Genomic DNA, 17243 nt, shown 5'->3' with positions numbered 1-17243 from the left:
TGTGTATTTGTACCCTTTTAAATCAAGAGTACTCGACGAAATTAAATTTCTCTTCAATTCTGTAACATGTCGTACGTTACTAGGTGTTCTGACAACTCCATCAAACATCTTAACTTTAATTGTTCCAACACTTGCGGTTTTACACGAAGCATTATTTCCCATCAAAATAACACATTCAGACACTATTTCATAAGTTGTAAACCAATCCCGATTGGGATTCATGTGGAAGGTGCAGCTCGAATCAATGATCCACTCTTCGCTCACTTTAGAATTGTTGACAGAAACGACTAGAAGTTCACCATCGTTGTAGTCTTCTACAACATCGGCTTCACAAAAATTTTCTGGTTTTTTTTCCTTTTGATTCGCAATCTCTATTTTGATCTTATTTTGTAGCTTATAGCACTCAGATTTAATATGCCATTTTTTCTTGCAAAAGTTACAAGTTTTACCTCTATTTGAAGACTTCAATCTACCTTTAGATTTACTGCGAGGATTCCATTCCTGTGTCCTTTCATGATTATCATCAGCATTTCGATCTTGTCTCCCACGAACAATGTGACCCTCTACTTGAGAGTCGGTTTTAACCACAAGATGCTTAATCTTATTATACGAGGTCAAAGAATCATAAACCTCATCTAGTGTGAGAGACTCATTGCTATATAAAATCGTGTCTCTAAAGGTTGAACACAATGGGGGCAACGAATAAAGTAGAATCAACCCTAACTCTTCCTTATCATACTGAACCTCCATGGCCTCCAAGTTTGAGAGAATTTCTTTAAACACTATTAAGTGTTCGTGCACAGACACACCTTTCTCCAAATGATTAACATAAAGACGTTGTTTCATATGCAGCTTGCTGGTTAGAGTTTTCGACATAAATATTTGTTCCAACCTCTTCCATAATCCAGCGACAGTCTTCTCCTCCATCACATCCTATAAAATTTCGTTAGACAAATGCAGATGTAATTGTGTTAACGCCTTTCGATCCTTACGCTTCTTCTCTTCCTCTGTCAATGTCGAAAGCATCTTATTTACCCCTAACAAGACTTCCTATAAGTCCATCTATGCAAGAACTGCCTGCATCTTTATCTGCCATAACGCGAATCTGGTGTTACGATCCAACAGCAGAATTTCATACTTTAAAGACGCCATTACCGTGATTAAGATGAACAAACCTGAAGCTCGGATATCAATTTGTAAAAATAGAAGATCGGTAATGACAATATATCACAAAGAAAAGAAAAATAAAAATAAAGAAAAAACAGATTTTTACGTAGAAACCCTTTCGGGAAAAAACATGGGCAGAGGAGAAAAAAATTCACTATGTCGAATTCGAATAATTATAACAGGGGTAGATTATATCTATTTATAAGCTTGTAAAACCATATTCTAATAGAAGTATAGTAAGATTGAAACATCTTATTCTAATCAATATAAAAAAAATGAAATTTAATAAGATTTAAAAAATATTATTCTAAAATAAAATAAAAAAAGTGTATTTCTATAAGAATTTTACTTTTATTTTATTTTACCACTGTATTTTATTTAAATAAGAATTTAGATCACTTAATAACATTAGAGGTTTGTATCAAACACTACTAATTCACCGCTCTGGTTATCTGACTCAAACACAAAGTCAATTTAAGTTTCTTGATGGCGACTAAACTTTTGCTAACTTTGAGCAAGAAAATGGCGACAAAGCGAGATTTTTATAACGTTGAAAGAGCTGATTGGGTTGGGGTGGTGCGATTGCGGTCATGTGAAACAACCCGCTAAGGTGCACCGTCTTTTCTATGAATAACTACTTGTAACCTCCATGAAAAATATCTAAAAATGTAATAAATATTTTTTTGCAGAGAGAGAGAGTGAGATGCCTTACTCAAAGAAAGCCGAACAAAAGTTCTCAATATTACATTAAAAAGCTTGCTTAAGAAGGTAAAGTAGGCAGTATCGTCCCCATCTGCATCTGCTCCTTATTTTTAACTGCTACAGAAGGGGGGGATTGATCTTCAAATGAAATTTCATTTATGATCTAACTATTACAAAAATAATTAGTCTCCGTAATTTGGAGGATGAGATCAAAACCATCCTCTCCTAAAACCAACAGTTTTTTCCAAAACAGAGCGACTTGATAAAAATGTTCTCAACGCAAAAAAGAATATCCTTCCACCAGCTTGACAAACCATTCCAGCAATCCTATGTTTACTTGTCCCCCATGACAACAGGTTTTCCAACATTCTATACCTTGGCAAGCTCCACAGCAGCAGGCACAGGAGCAACACCACCAGTAGTTGGCCTGAAGGATTGCAGAAAAAACATTAGCATAAACCACAAAAGCATGTATATTAACCGAGTCTAGTGCTGGGAAGAACTTACAGCCCCACAAACACTTTGAAAGCATCATAGATACCCCACTGAGCTCCAGTTAGAGTTCCAATCATCACAATACGGAGGGGAAGACCACGGGTAAACAGACCCCATAATCCAAGCTTCTTCACAGCCTACATTGCCAAGAGATAGTAAAAGGGTCAAGGTAAAGTAAAAAAAAAACTGCTTCATAAATGAGAATTAAATATCAAACGGATCATCCAAGGCACAGAACTTACATCCCCAACAGTTGCTCCTTTGGCATTGTTAAGGAAGGAGACAAGGTTGTCAGCAGGATGCGAAACAATAGCACAGAAGACACCAGCAACATAACCACCAGCAAAACTAACACCAAGCTGCAGATTTTTGCTGCACTGCTCCTTGGGAGTGGGAATACCATACTTGTAGATCATCTCAACAATAGTTTCAAAAGAAGCAAATTTCATCATGGTATCTGAAACAAAGAAAGATCAAACAAATACATCTTACACTTTGCTGCACTTAGCAAATGCTAGAACTAAGAACAGAAAAAGTGGGTTAGAGAGAAGGGGGAAAGGGAAAAGAAGGCATGACCAAATAAAAGTACAAGTTCCCAAGCAATGATAAATGATAATAAAGGCAGTACTCAGCAAACTGTACATGGAAAACTTACATGGAATCTGTCGGCCCCAAAGAGGAACAATACCCTTGTACAATCTGCAAAGGGAAATAGTTAAAAGCTCATTCTGACAGACGTTTCCTTGTATTATTTAAAAGGAAAATTTAACATAGCGCATAGGAGCATACCCGAGAGCACCTTCAGATCTGACAAACTTGGGAAGACCATCAGACAGACCCCTAGCAAAACCAGGCTGGGTTTGAACCCTGACCTTGACTGCCTCAAAGGGGCAAAGTGCAACATCAGCAATCACCTCAGCAGATGCAGAGCCGGCAAGATAGATGAGAGTCTTGTACTTGGCAAAGTATTCAGGTCCAGCAAGGTCAGAATAGTACTTCTTGAAGAACTCATAGAATCCAAACTTGCAAGCACCCTGTGCGCTGTAACCAAGAAGGGTAGGAACCCAACCACGGAAGAAGCCTCTCACTCCTTGCTCCTTTAGTAGAACTCCAAAACCAGATGAAATACTCTTGTACTTTGCAGGGTCAATCTGGCAAAACATTCCTTATGTCAGTCAACTTAGATCATTCACCTTACTAATTATAGGTTAAATAAAAACAAATCAACAAAGTAACATTAACTGTTCTATAAAATTTAAGTCTATGTATGACAAAAAAGTCATCAGGTGCTCTAAATATCAACCATTACAGTATAATAAAAAGCTAGATTAACTGCATAAAAACAAAAACAAGTATTCCAGGAAATTATATTTGGGCCTAGGACTAAAAAAGGCAAGGACAAACCAGATATCTCAACAGGAATAAATGAGGTACAATCCCATGCCAAGGATAACGAGGACCTGATTCCTTTCTGCGTAAAGGTCTAATGTATGATTATAGTGGCTGATTCTCTTGAAGACAAGGCATTACATGCAAGGACACTTAAGACATTAGTCAATCACTTAGGGATCCAAGTGGGACCGATTAGCAGGACAATGTATACTCCCTTCACATCCAAGAGCACATGTTGAAGCCCTACATGGCACAAGCAGCTTCCCCAGTTTTGTAAAGGCGTGTTCTTTTTGGCAAGGAATGAAAAGCCTCATTAAAGTTCTCTTTAATTTCTTTTATTTTTTTTCACTTTTTTTCATTAGACATACCTTCACTAGTAAGAAATGGATAGTATTAAACTTCATACTTCTCAATATTTGAGTCTTCAACTTTAGAGTTTATTATATCTTATGCTAGATATATAGACACGGAAAAAAACACATACATATTGTGCTGTAATTCAATCAGACTAGTGAATTTTCCACCTTGCGCCTGAGGCAATGTAAGAGCTCAAGCACCTAAAGTGCACCTTGCCCCTTTGACAACACAGAGCTTCCCACACAAGATCGTATCTTAAAGGATAAAAATAACCCCATTCCATCACCTTCTTCCCCAAGATACTTCATATTGTGTTACTCCGTTAAACCACGTCCACAGCACATAAACACTTATCCTACTACCTCTCGTCCACCGTATAGACCTCCATTCCTTCTTCGCAACCAGACTTTGTATCAACAAGGATCTAATACAAGATAACAGTTGAGAGATTTGAACAAAAAAAATCAAGTCTCAATTGCAACCGAAATTATACTCCTAAATAGTTCCGTATTCCTATAAATGACATCCTAAAAAGAAAAACTTGAAATACAAGGTACCAACGTCGAAGGGACAGAAGCCTTGATCATCAATAAAAACGACAGACAGTGATTTTAGTACTGGAACTGAAGCAGTAAAAACTAGGCAGCAATCTCATAAGCAAACAACTTGTCAATCAAAATTCTCAAGCGAAAAACAAGCTCAGCTCAGATCTAATCTTAAAAATCTAGCAAAAAAATAAACAACAATAGAAGGTTAAAAAAAAAGAGAGAGCCAGATCTGTAAACCTGCATATTACACTTGACGAGGTCAAGAGGAGTAACGGCCATGTGAGTGAGACCACAGCTAAGGATACCGCCAAAGGTACAAGCAGCGTAGAACTGAGGCGAATACATCTCGATCTTCTTCCCGGGCTCATTGGGGGAGGGGATCATGAAAGTTCTCGCCTTGATCGATGGCGAGGAAGAGGCCGCAGGAGCATCGGGTATAGTGGAGCGCGAAGCAGAGAAAGCAGGGCTGTTGGCGTTGAGGAGCCGATCCAGAGAGAATGAGTTGGGGGAAGAAGAGTAAAGGAAGCTAGGGAGAAGGGATTGTTTGAAAGAATCAGATTTGGTAGCCATTGCCGGAGGTGAAAAAAACGGAGAAATGGAATCGGGAGAAATGAAGAGCGAAGAAATTGGGATTCCCTTCGGATTTTGTTTCTCTCGCTTGCCAAACGCTGTGTTAGGACTCAGATGTTTCCGGCTTTATTTTGGGCACTGCGAAGGAAATGGGAAAGAAAACCCTCGCGTGATTTATACGCACCATACCTAATTGACCATGTCATTTCACGTTAATTACGAAAATGGTCAATCTTTTTTTATAGGGGTAATATAGTATTTGGAACCTAAATTTAGCTTTAATATTCAATTTAGTGTATGAGTTTTTTAGTCTACCTTGGTACTTGAGTTTGGTTTCAAAGCTTGGTTTGGTAAAAAAAATTCAATTTAGTATCTGTCTCTTTTACAAATTGATACTTAATTTTTTATCCCATTCAGGGGGCAGAATCAAAAAAATTTTTGAGGGGTCAGAATTAATTGTATATTTTTATTATTTTAATAGTTTATATCTTTATAATTTGTAAATGATTAAATCAGATTTTTATCATTTTGAGGGTCAAAGTGTAATTTTATCATTACTAATTTAAAATTTTATAAATTTTAAAATGGTCTAAATGAAATACAATTCATTTTAGGGGAGGTCGGGGTCTCTGCCAACCCCCTGGCTTCTCCACTAATCTCATTTAAGTTTTTGAATTTAGCTTCAAGATTCAATTTGGTAATTGAGTTTTTTCTGTACAAAATATTCATTGAGCCAAGCGGTGATGTTTGGTGTGAGTGCCAATTTGAACATTAAAACCAAATTGTAACCCTACGTACCAAATTAAACCTTAAAACAAAACTCAAGTACCAAATGATATATTAACTCTTTTAGATTAAATTTGTATTGTTTCCGTCATTAATTTTGATTGAATTTGTACCAGCATATTCTATATGTAAATTACTCAAAAGCCACGTTAAAATCAATAACGAAGCAAACGTAATCTATCATTTAAGGCAAATTTGAACAATTCAAGAAAAATTAATGAATCAAATTTGAGATTAATAATAATAATAATAATAGAGGGGCTAAATTTACAGAAAATAAACATTCCAAGGACGTCCTCTGAAATTTAACCTTGTTTTCCTAACCCCGAGGCTGATTCCGGCTGGAGTTAGCTGGACTCGCTCTTCATTGGTCAACTCTGACGGCACCTCCAACCACACCACAAGACAGGAAAATAAAAATTAGATACGTAATGGAATGTGATATTTGTATAAAAAATTTGTACAATTTAATACTTGTATTTTCTTCCATGTATATCAATCTACTCCAAAGCATGAATGCTGATAAATTTATCTGTTGACTTGGCAACAAATAATAAATGAATTTTTTTGTGTATATTTTAAAAATCATTTTTATTTTTTAGATTGTTTTTTTTAACAGATATACTGGGAATCGCATTCTCGCCCTGTTCTTGGGAGACTTAAGCTGTCAGCACATGCTTGGTTTCTTCTTGTTACGAAATCCAAATTTCATTGTGCGGAACTTGTATTTCGATACACATTCTGACATGAGTGTCCTAATACAGATGAAGTAGTGAAGGAAAATTTTTTAGAGGTGGAAATTAAATTCTAATTTTTATAATAATAAAAATAGAATTTATTATTTTTATAATTTTAAAAAATTAAATTAAATTTTTATTATTTTTAAAGGGGCTAAAGTATAATTTTATCTTTATAAATTTAAAATTTTTAAAAATTTAATATGAAATATTTTCATTTTAGGGTCTAGCCCTAGGTATGCCCTGCTAATACATGAAAAAACTTTAAGAAGAATTGAAAATATCGTTGGGAAGCTAAAGCCGAAATACAAATAGGGTGGCTCGTAACCATGGTCTATCTAGGGAGGCTTGCAGGGCACCTTTAAAATAAAAAATTATCAATTTAAGTCTTTTAAAAAATTTAAAATTTTAAATTAGTAAAAATAAATTTTTACTTTAATCCTCTTAAAAATAATAAAATTTTAATTTAATTCTTTAAAATTTATAAAAATATAACTTATTAAAAATTAAAATTTAATTTCGCCCCTAACAAAATTTGTATCGTAACCTTGTTGGGGTAGTCCTGTTGAGTGCAAAATATGCTAATTTTTATGTTATTCCCAGCAGTATTTTGCATGTTTTGTTTTAGGATAATTGGTCGGATATCATTGTTTGGGCTAAATCTGTTAGCTTGGAACAGTAATCCTAGTTGTGGAGGTGATTTTTTCGTTGTTTTTGTGCTGATTTCCCTTATCTATATTTATGTATTCCTACTGAATATATCCATAAGGAACATGAACCCCTATGGGCTATGGCTATCACACTCAAATTGGCTACTCTTCTGTCAGTTAAATAACCAATATACAGTGATATGAAACCTTGTTAGTGGGGCTTTGAGCACTGTTTTTGAGACTTAAAAAGTCAAATATTGTAATGCAATCTTTTGTTATCCAACAATTCATATGCATCCAGGAAGTCAGATCGCTTTGAACATCTTCCAAAAATGTAGATACCAACTTCTCCCTATGAACCTGCAAGGTCAAATCGTCTCCCTTGGCTTGTATTTCCAAAACCCACTTCTCTAACCATTCCTTCACTTTCTCCCTATAATCACAACTCAAGCACTGATAGATAAGGGATGTGATCTAAGTTAGAAAAATCTCGAGTATCCCGACACTCACCTTGAGTCCAAGCAACATAGGATATGAAAGCAAGTGACTCAACAAAAACTTGTCTATTTGTAACATTTCCATCATTTTCATGTTCGTGGACCAATAACTCTTTGAAGGCCATCATATCATTTATTCCTCAACAAAATATATAATTTCATATTTAAAATACTAATACTGATCAACTTTGCTTTACGGTATGAAAATTTGCAAGAGACGAAAAGTGGGGATTGTTACAAGAATCTAGAAATCAGTTTATCCTGAAATTTGCATACACTAATACAGTAGTAAAACAACAGCAGCCAAGCATCTCAGATGAGATTACTAGTTATTTTAAACTACATACACATATGTTTAAACAGTGGAAACGAATCTCATTACAAGTAAGAAAAAGAGTTGCAGAAGAACAAGAATGGCAACATCAGGCTTAGCTGAAGTACAAGAACTCTTCCCCACAAACTCGCCTGAAGATGGTATGGGTCCAAAGGCTCCTGAATCTGGCCACTGTGGGGGAGCTTGAGAAGGGAAAAATGAGGACATATTGGGTGCATTCACATATGGGGAACCAGCTGGAGAGGCTGAAATAGCATGCTTACTGGTGACAATTTGCAAACTAGAAAAGATGATGACCAATGGTACAACAACAGCAAACAATTTAGAGTAGCCATGGATGTCAGCTGCAAAAGTAGTGAAGGAAAGTAATCTCTTATCTGTATCTGAATATGGGGAAAGATAGGAGGATAAAGAGCTGAGGGTTGGGTGTGGTTGCTGCAGCAGCATCTCACGAGACACGCTGTGGAAATGTCAAATTTCTACCTAAAATTTAAGGCATAATTATTAAAGCCTTTGTGGTTATTTGTTTCCTTGATCTGTTCGGTGGGTTGGGGTTAAAGAAGAGTGGTAAGATTCTCTGCCCTTTCTCTTTTATTATATATGTGTGTGTTTGTCGGCGAATGCCTGCTTGTCTGCCACATGATTAAGCTCTTGGATTTTGTACAAAGAGGCCTCAACCTGTTCTATTATTATTTTTGTTTTGTTTTTACTTTTTGCTGTATCCATGTGGTTTACCACTTAAAAGCTCAGAATTTCATTTGTAAATTACAATAGGCCCCTTAGCATTCAGTTAGTAAGACTGTATTTTAGTCATGGGAGTTTTTTGTAAAGATGGTAATTACAGACTTGGATATTACATCATTCAACAGTGGAATCCTGTCTGCTCATTTGGGCCTTCTCAGTAAGATGTGCTCAACTCTCAACTGGACGTTCGGGTTCATGGCCGAAATAAAAAAAATTTTACATAGGATATGAAGGACTTAAATTGAGGTCAAATCTTTTTGAATGTGTTTTTATCATGTTTTTATTTTATTTTATTTTATTTTTTTCAAGTAATATCTGTCTTAGTTATCTCATTTCTTGAGGTATTGCCCTTTACTTGCAAGGGTTCCCCATTTCTAGACTTGTGAATGGCAATTAACAACTTATTAAAAAAAAGACTTACTAATTCAGTTCCTGCAATTCAATAAAGAATGACAAATCTTTCAAAAAAAAAAAAAGAATTGAAGACAGACAAAAGGCAAAGGCAGTTCCCTTTTGGCTTTTGTCATTGGCATTCACTCGTCTTCTGATTTAATGTCCCGTTTCTACCTCGTTTTTCTTGCACTAGGCTTTGTCTGTCACATTAAAAAAAAAGTTCTTTTTCTCTTCTTTTTAAGATACTAATAAACAAGTTCCACTGTCCAAAATTATCCAAAATTTTGAGATGAAAAGGTTAAACTTCTCTTTTTCAGGTAAAACAAAAGCTGAAATGAACTGAATGCACATGATTCTTGGAATTCAGGCAAACAACAAACATGTTACTACTCTTAACCTTGGAAAAAGAAAGAGTAAGAATCGGGGTCATACATATTTTATACACACAAACAATTTCAACAAGCAACTTCTTCAATGTCATGGCTGCCTTGGACTTCCAAGAACGTGTGTGTGGTGGGTCGTAATAGTCTTTGATTGGGTTTTGTTTCCCAACTCTGTTGAGTGGGAATATTTTGTGCATGGTTGGACTCAACCTCTATGATCTATATTTATGAGGGAAGATGATACAATGAGTAGTACTGTCCTCCCCATCAAATGCTATAAGTTATAATGTCAAGTCTAACTATGCATAAACTCTTTCGTTTTTAAGATTTCATCTATTCAAGTATTTCGAGATACTCTCAATTTGTGAATCTATTAAAATTTCGTAAAATTAAGAAATAAAACCTCGATGAAAATCAATACCAAATATGTTGAGGGACACCTCAATGTTTTAACTAGATATTGCTGAACAAATTTAATTATTGGGCAGGCTAATTGCACCCTAGGAGACGGTAATAAGGAGGTGGCAAAAAATAATACAACCAAATATTATGTCCTATAGCTATAAGTCATGCAGCACAAGAAAATGTGTGAGAATAGTCAACCTGAAAGGCTGCCACTAGGAGTGAATAACAATGAATGCTTCAAGGAAAACTACAACATTAAGATACTCTACCTACAAACGCAGCAAATAAAGACAAAGACTTGATTGCGAATTGCAGAAATGGTGGAGCACAAATTTAACCTCAACAGTCAATTTAAATACACTCAAAATCTCCAACTTCCAAAAATGCAAGGACCACTGTAGTTTCACATTGCTGATTTCTTTCAAGTGACATGTTAGGAAGTGCCATTCTTGCTCTATTTCCTTTGACTTTCTGTTTTAAGTTCTTGATCGTAAATTATTTATTTGATAAAATGTTACTTTTTAAGTATTTTAGGGAACAAAACTAATCAAATTTGTCAACTTTGCTTTGTGCTAGAGTCCATGAGTTCTCACAAACCAAGGAAAAAAAAGAAGGCTCTCTTGGTATTAGAGTATTCACAATAAGTCTTCATTGCCAGGACACCAAAAATAGGAAGAACATTAAAACAGTCATAGATTTCAAATGAAATTACTGAACAAAAATCAACAATGGGAGATGGCAATCCAACAAGGAGAACTCAACCTGAACCTTATTAAATTACAAGAGAGGCAGCAGCAACAAAAGAGATGTCATTTTGCTACTTATTGAACACTAGTTTATAAAGAAAATAACCTCAACATGCAAGAGTGAAAGGATTCTATCAGCAGAAGGGAAGAATCAGACATGAATGCTCCACTTCTCCCGGTCCTAAATGTTTTTACTGATTCACTTCAAACATGCATGCGAGTAGAAAGCTCAAAACAATGGGTAGAATTGAGAGAGTATCGTCATTTAAAGTTGATGAACAAAACTCTTAGGCAAAAGAAAACTCCTGAAGTTTCGTAAAAGAAGTGGTTCTATGGTTATTTAACAGCTTTAGTCGAGGATTCTTAAGCCGTTTGATGCAATAACTACTCATCAACTTGGAAATAGGAGATTATTAGGGGGCATTTTCAATGCTTTTGGAATAGCAAAAGCACTTTTTCACCACACAAGCATTGAAGAACACTAGGCTTTTAGAGATTTTAGGTTGCCCCAAGGTTAGAAACTGCAGTTGAAGAAGGCAAAAGCAGGACATTTGCTATCACTGACACTTTTACGTTGAATCCAATTGTTTCATTAAGTACTATGAATGGTCTGAGCTAGAAAAGGTAAATTATGACAGTTTGGAAAACGAAGACTGCCTGAAACTGCACCAGTTTAAAAGGGTCAGTCATGAGTCATCCTTTGCATAAAACGCTTTCTAGAATAATTCATATGATGGCTTAAAGAAATCTGAGTTTGCCAAAGAATTTTGCAGAAATCTTGAGACAACGCTCACATATATAATCTTTGCTCAACATCAACTAGAAAATAGTTAATAAGACATACTAAGTGATGTTCTCTTATAAGTCAAGCAGTGGGTAGATACAAATTCCATAAATAAACATTAATTGGGTGATGAAAACTTTAGGAATTATAAATAGAGAAAAAGTTATATATGGGGCTCAACAAAGAAGGAAATAAGCTGAAACAGTTTTCCCGAAAAGGTAAGATCAGCAGAAAAGAACAACTGCGAAGTGATGACATAAGAACTAGGTTCATATTTGTTAGCAGACTTTCTATTGTAGGAAAAATGAAAGCTTTTGGCATCCAGATATAATCAATAATTTGCACTTTATTTCTTCTAGAGAAATAAGAGTTCTTACTTCATATAAGAAGAAACTGGACATGCATGACAACAAATTGCTATTTTTAATTTCACAAACAACTGATTACAACTCCATCCAGACCTAGAGAAGAAGACAATTAAATTTGCCTTGTACTAATCAACACACCTATGAATCAAACCAGAAGATAAGCCCAAAACCAAGCTACTAGGCTGTCCAAAGCTCCACCTGCACATTCCACAGCAAAAGCAACAAGGCATGAAACAGTTAAAACTTCTTTGAGAGCTGTGGAGGATGCTAGTTCAACAAAAGGCAAGAATCAAGAAAAAAGCACCTCTGTAATGGAAATCCGGGTGATGCAGTGCAGAAAGAAGGGGGCAAAAATATCCATCCAATCACCATAGTTTCTGAGAGGCAAATTATCCATTTTTTCTCACTATTTTTTTTTCTCCAATTATACAATATTGAAAAGCATTACAAGAAAAGGAGGTCATCCTCTCTCAGCCATGCTACTTTTTGATCTTGCTCCCAAAGTTGATAACTTTACTCGCCTGATCCTTCGGAATCATCTTTAGCAGAGGGCTGGTTGTGGTGGTGGTGGTGGTGATGGTGGTTCTGCTGTTGCTGTTGCTGATGCACTCTCGCCTGCCCCATCTGCTGATAAATCTGGGTCAAGGCTTGAGGATTTAGAACCCCAAAATGACCTTCTTGAGACAACCCAAGTTCCAAACCAGGGAGCTGTTGGTTAGCCGCACCCAGCATTGAGGTGAAACTCATCTGACCCATGGTAGTAGCTGTCAAGTCAAAACCAGGAAACCCAATCTTTTGAAGATAATTAGAACCTTCACTGCCTAAATTTGTTGTAGATGGAGCAGATGACGACTGAAACCCATAACCACTGACTGGGGGCCATGACCCTGTTGCCACATGAGGGGGTCTTCCCAAATTGCCACCAACCATTCCCCAATTGGTCCTACTGCTCCCTGACCCTACACTGGACCCCCCTAAATCTTCCATCTTTTGGTGCAAACCCGCTGATAGAGAGCCCCCTTGCTGTGAAACTGAGGCTCCAGCAGCCGCCAAAGCAGATGCCGGTATCGTTCCGCTCCCCGTGGCGGCTATTATCGATGGTTCAGCTTGTTGTAACAACCACTGTATGGTTTCCCCATCAGATTTGTGACCCAATTCCCTGGTCAACTGAAAGATCCTAGCTGCACATAAGGCAGGCATCCTTATCCTTCTACCTCTTCCTTCAACTTTGATATGCCTGTCCTTGTTAGAACTCCTCTTTGGGGCCAACTGTTGTTTCTTCCCTTCTTCTTTATCTGCAACAACAACATCCTTCGTTTCAGCTGTTTTGCTCTCACCCATGTTTTGAAGCTGTTGTTGTGGTTGTTTTGGCAGGCTCAAGAAGTTGGGTAATTCCTTAGAACCCTTGGGATCCATTAACGAGTAAAAAGGGAGCCCTCTTTGATTGAAATACAAGGTGAGCTGAAAAAACACAATCCTAAACTTTCATAAGTTTTCACTGCTTTTGGCAAAGGAATCCGAAGACGAAGTATTATTTATTGAAATCCCAAAGCACTCCCGAAATGTCAAAATTTTTAAACTTGATTTCACTTTACAAGATGTCAATTTTTCTTCCCCTCTTTCTCGTATATGCTTTAGCCGGCTGGCTCTTTCTTGCTTATTTCTTACCCTTCTTTTTCACTGTCGTAAAGGGTGGGGGTTTGACTGCTAGCTTTTCTTATATCATTGTAATTTTACGGTTAAAGTAATTAGGAAGGTCCTATAAGATAGGGAGTGGATGAAATTATTCCCTTTATAATTAAATAAGTTAATATTTATAAAACTATTTTAAATTTTATATTTCTAATTATAATTTAATTTCAAATAAAAATTTATTTACAAAATAAAAAATTTTAAAAATATTAACTCCTTAATCAACAAATTATGCTTTTAAAAACAATAAATGTTAACTCTTTTTTTATAAAATAAAATAATTACACATTAACCATTGTATCCAGAGTTGTCTTCGTAATTGATTTGATACCATTAATGTAAGTCAATAAGAAACTGCGTCATCAAACCGGCAAGAGTTCTCTATTTCAACTTGGTATTCTTGATTTTTTTTAAACTGTAAATTTATAGTGACCCAACTATTAAAAATTTTTCATTTATACACTTAAAATAAAAAATTTACAATTTAAACACCTATGTTACATAATTTGATCATTTTGATCACTTCAATTAAAATAACAATTAAAAAATCAATACAATAACGAATTTAGCCCTCAACTAATTTTAAAAAATTTATCTTCAAAATTTAGAGATAATCTTAATTTGAAATATATAAAAATACATACATATCTTTTAAAATATAATAAATTTAAAAAATGTATAAAAATGTCAAGAAACGCTGTCCCCACCGGTTGTAAAAGCATTCTCATGAAAAGATTCTCGTCCGTCGTCGAAGCAATGGATTGCCGTTTGAATGTTATATCGCTGGCGTTTTCAATTTATGATCTTTCGATTCTGAAGACGGTGACGGTTTCCGTTACAGGGATGAATTTTATTTTATAAGATAAAACAACGCCGAAACGGGCTGCTCCGCGGCCTCTTACGGCCCAAAAAGATCTTCGCCCATGGTTTTCCGGTCAGGGATTTTTCCGTTAACGTCAACTAATTTAGCATCTACGACATGACCAACCAACAAACCGTCCAGCACCGCTTCAATGACCACCGACGCCGACAGTTGGACAAACCCCCTCCCGAAACCCATGAACTTTACTGTTTTTCCAAATGTTATAAAAAAGTTCACCGAGTGTAGCACCGGCGTCGACCCAAGCTGTTTCATCGGCCATATTAACAGAAACAGACCGGAGATTTAAACATATCGAGAACAAAAAAGGGTTTATCAAAAACATAAGATAACCCTCCGTAATCATGGCTGCCGCTACGAATTTTGAGTTGAAACCCAAGCTTTTAGGAACAAATAACGGCGGCGGAAAAGGAGTGATGACGATGACTGGTTTAGGGGTTGAAGAAGTGTTGAAACGGGCATTTCGAGTGTAAGCTCGTAAAACTGAAGTATGTGGAGGGTTGGATTTAGAGATGATAATGGAGGAAGCTATGTCGGTAGGAATGGATTGGGTTAAACATTGAAGAAGGTATTGATGAGTAGGATCTGAAACTGCCATTGAATGATAAAGGTTGAAGAGAATCACAAAAATGTCAAGAAATAAAATACTTTTTTTATAATATTTGTTATTATATTTTTTAAATTTATTTTTAAATTTTTTAAATATATTGATATATTTCTTTAATTTTTTAAAATTAGTATCAATTTGAGATGATTTGTACTTTTGAGGATTACTTTTTTTTTCTTAAAATTATAACTAAAATAATATAATATGTAAAAATTGAAGGTTAAATTTATTATTATACCTGTTTTTTAACTGACATGTTTAGTTGTTTGAGATTTTAATTGAAGTAATCAAAATGACCAAGTTATATAACGTGAGTGCTTAAATTGCAAATCTTTTATTTTGAAATGAATTTTTGAAAAATACCGATTTTTAAAAAAATTACTAGACTAGGCTGGTTTTTCAAAAAAATTACGGGACTAGACCGAAATAATGAAAATGCTTTCCAACGAAAGGGTTTTCCACCGACGGCTATTTAAATAGTTATTGAAACCCAACAGACCCAGTCATTACCATCGATCCACCAGTAACTACACGTCCTCAAGAGTGATAATACACTCACTGACTGGAAGATGAAATGCATGCGTCTTAGGTCTCTACCTTTCCACCAACGTGCTTACAAGTTTGGGGTCCAATTTATACCCCCCACCTATATGGGCCACGTGCAAAAATTTCGTATCTCTCAAGTATGATTTGATTAAGGACAATGGAAGAGCGGATTAATTACAAATATACGTCTCAAAAATCTAATCTTCAGACTACATATAAAAAATACAAAATATTAAATTTCAGTATAATGACAAATTATTTAAATTAAATTAGATTAAATATGATAAAAATATTCTTATCATTTGCAATTGATCGATCGAAATGTGCTTCTCATTCAAACAGATTAGAGATATTGTTATTACTAATTTCGAAAAACATGAAGTAAATTGTAATATAAAAATAATTTAAGAAAATTTTAATACAATTTTAATAAATAAAAAAAGAAAGTTGAGAGAAATAAAAATTTAGTGAGAAATTAAGAGGGAACTGAGAGAAATTCAACAGATATTTGAGAATGTGAGAGAGATAAGTGAGATTAAATTGAAAAAAGAAATGTTATATAGAAAAAAAATTATTAAGGAGTTAACTGTTGGGTTTTAATGACTATTTAAATAGCCATTGGGTGGGTAGTCATTGGGGAAAAACACTTCCAAATGAAAGCGTTTTTGTTATTTTTTTGAAAAAAAAAGCCTAATTTAGTAATTTAAAAAAAACAGTATTTTTTTAGTTTGATTTCTTAAATTATTTTTTTTATAATTAAATAATTATCTATATAATTTACCTTTTTTAAATAACACAATAACTTAAATTGATATATTTAATAGTAGAAATAAGAAAACCTCTCCCTTAATTTTACCCTACAATTTTACTTTTAAAAAAATCTCTAAGAAGTGTTAAATATTCTTTAATTCTCTATATATTTACCATATTTAAAATTTGGTTTTTTTACTTTTATTTTAAAATTTTTAATTCTTTTATTTTTTAAATTTAAAAATTAAGATTCTAATCATTACCTTTATTAAATTTCTTTTATTAAATTCATTGATGTGATATTTTAATTTTTTTAAAGGACTTGGTAATAATGTAAAAAAGAGAGAGGATACATTAAAAATGTAGACGTATTTTTTTCTTAGAAACACCTATTTAAACTCGTCATGATAAAATACTTTTTCTTGGTAGGAATGGCATTATGGTATTCTTAAAAAAATGACGTTGGCATTGTAATTGAAATAATTAATAACATTAATTATTTAAACTAACTAATGATATTATAAAAGTTTAGGGACTAATTTATGTCAAAAATTAAAGTATATGATTCAATCCAAGTTTTAGCATGGTATAGGGATCAAATTTAAAATTTGACCATTATCTTATAAGTAACAAAAAAAAGAGTAAGACAACCAAAATATGTGTCAGCCTCTAAAGCGAGCATTCAAATTATATATAATTACATAAAATTT

The 17243-nt window shown here is 34.6% G+C and overlaps 3 protein-coding genes across 3 annotated transcripts; all 3 read right to left on the bottom strand.

The window, feature by feature from the left end:
• Positions 1 to 1888: 1888 nt before the first annotated feature.
• LOC107914011 (mitochondrial phosphate carrier protein 3, mitochondrial) lies at positions 1889 to 5433 on the bottom strand. The gene is made up of 6 exons (XM_016842713.2): positions 4899 to 5433; positions 3154 to 3515; positions 3020 to 3063; positions 2607 to 2821; positions 2377 to 2501; positions 1889 to 2296 (listed from the first exon to the last, which is right to left on the bottom strand). The coding sequence occupies exons 1-6, from the start codon at positions 5229 to 5231 to the stop codon at positions 2239 to 2241; spliced, it is 1137 nt and encodes a 378-aa protein (XP_016698202.1). The 5' UTR covers positions 5232 to 5433; the 3' UTR covers positions 1889 to 2238.
• A 2713-nt stretch (positions 5434 to 8146) lies between these two features.
• LOC107914714 (uncharacterized) lies at positions 8147 to 8860 on the bottom strand. Its single transcript, XM_016843729.2, has one exon. The coding sequence runs from the start codon at positions 8680 to 8682 to the stop codon at positions 8257 to 8259; it is 426 nt and encodes a 141-aa protein (XP_016699218.1). The 5' UTR covers positions 8683 to 8860; the 3' UTR covers positions 8147 to 8256.
• Positions 8861 to 12018: 3158 nt separating this feature from the next.
• Positions 12019 to 13774, bottom strand: LOC107914010 (transcription factor TCP20). The gene is made up of 2 exons (XM_016842712.2): positions 12363 to 13774; positions 12019 to 12256 (listed from the first exon to the last, which is right to left on the bottom strand). Exon 1 carries the CDS (start codon positions 13472 to 13474, stop codon positions 12572 to 12574), a length of 903 nt encoding a protein of 300 aa, XP_016698201.1. The 5' UTR covers positions 13475 to 13774; the 3' UTR covers positions 12019 to 12256; positions 12363 to 12571.
• Between the last annotated feature and the right edge of the window lie 3469 nt (positions 13775 to 17243).

Source organism: Gossypium hirsutum, chromosome D10 (assembly GCF_007990345.1).
Source record: "Gossypium hirsutum isolate 1008001.06 chromosome D10, Gossypium_hirsutum_v2.1, whole genome shotgun sequence".
In the NCBI taxonomy this organism is placed as follows: Eukaryota; Viridiplantae; Streptophyta; class Magnoliopsida; order Malvales; family Malvaceae; genus Gossypium; species Gossypium hirsutum.
Note: the sequence above shows the minus strand (reverse complement) of the source record. Positions and strands in the feature narration are given on the sequence as shown.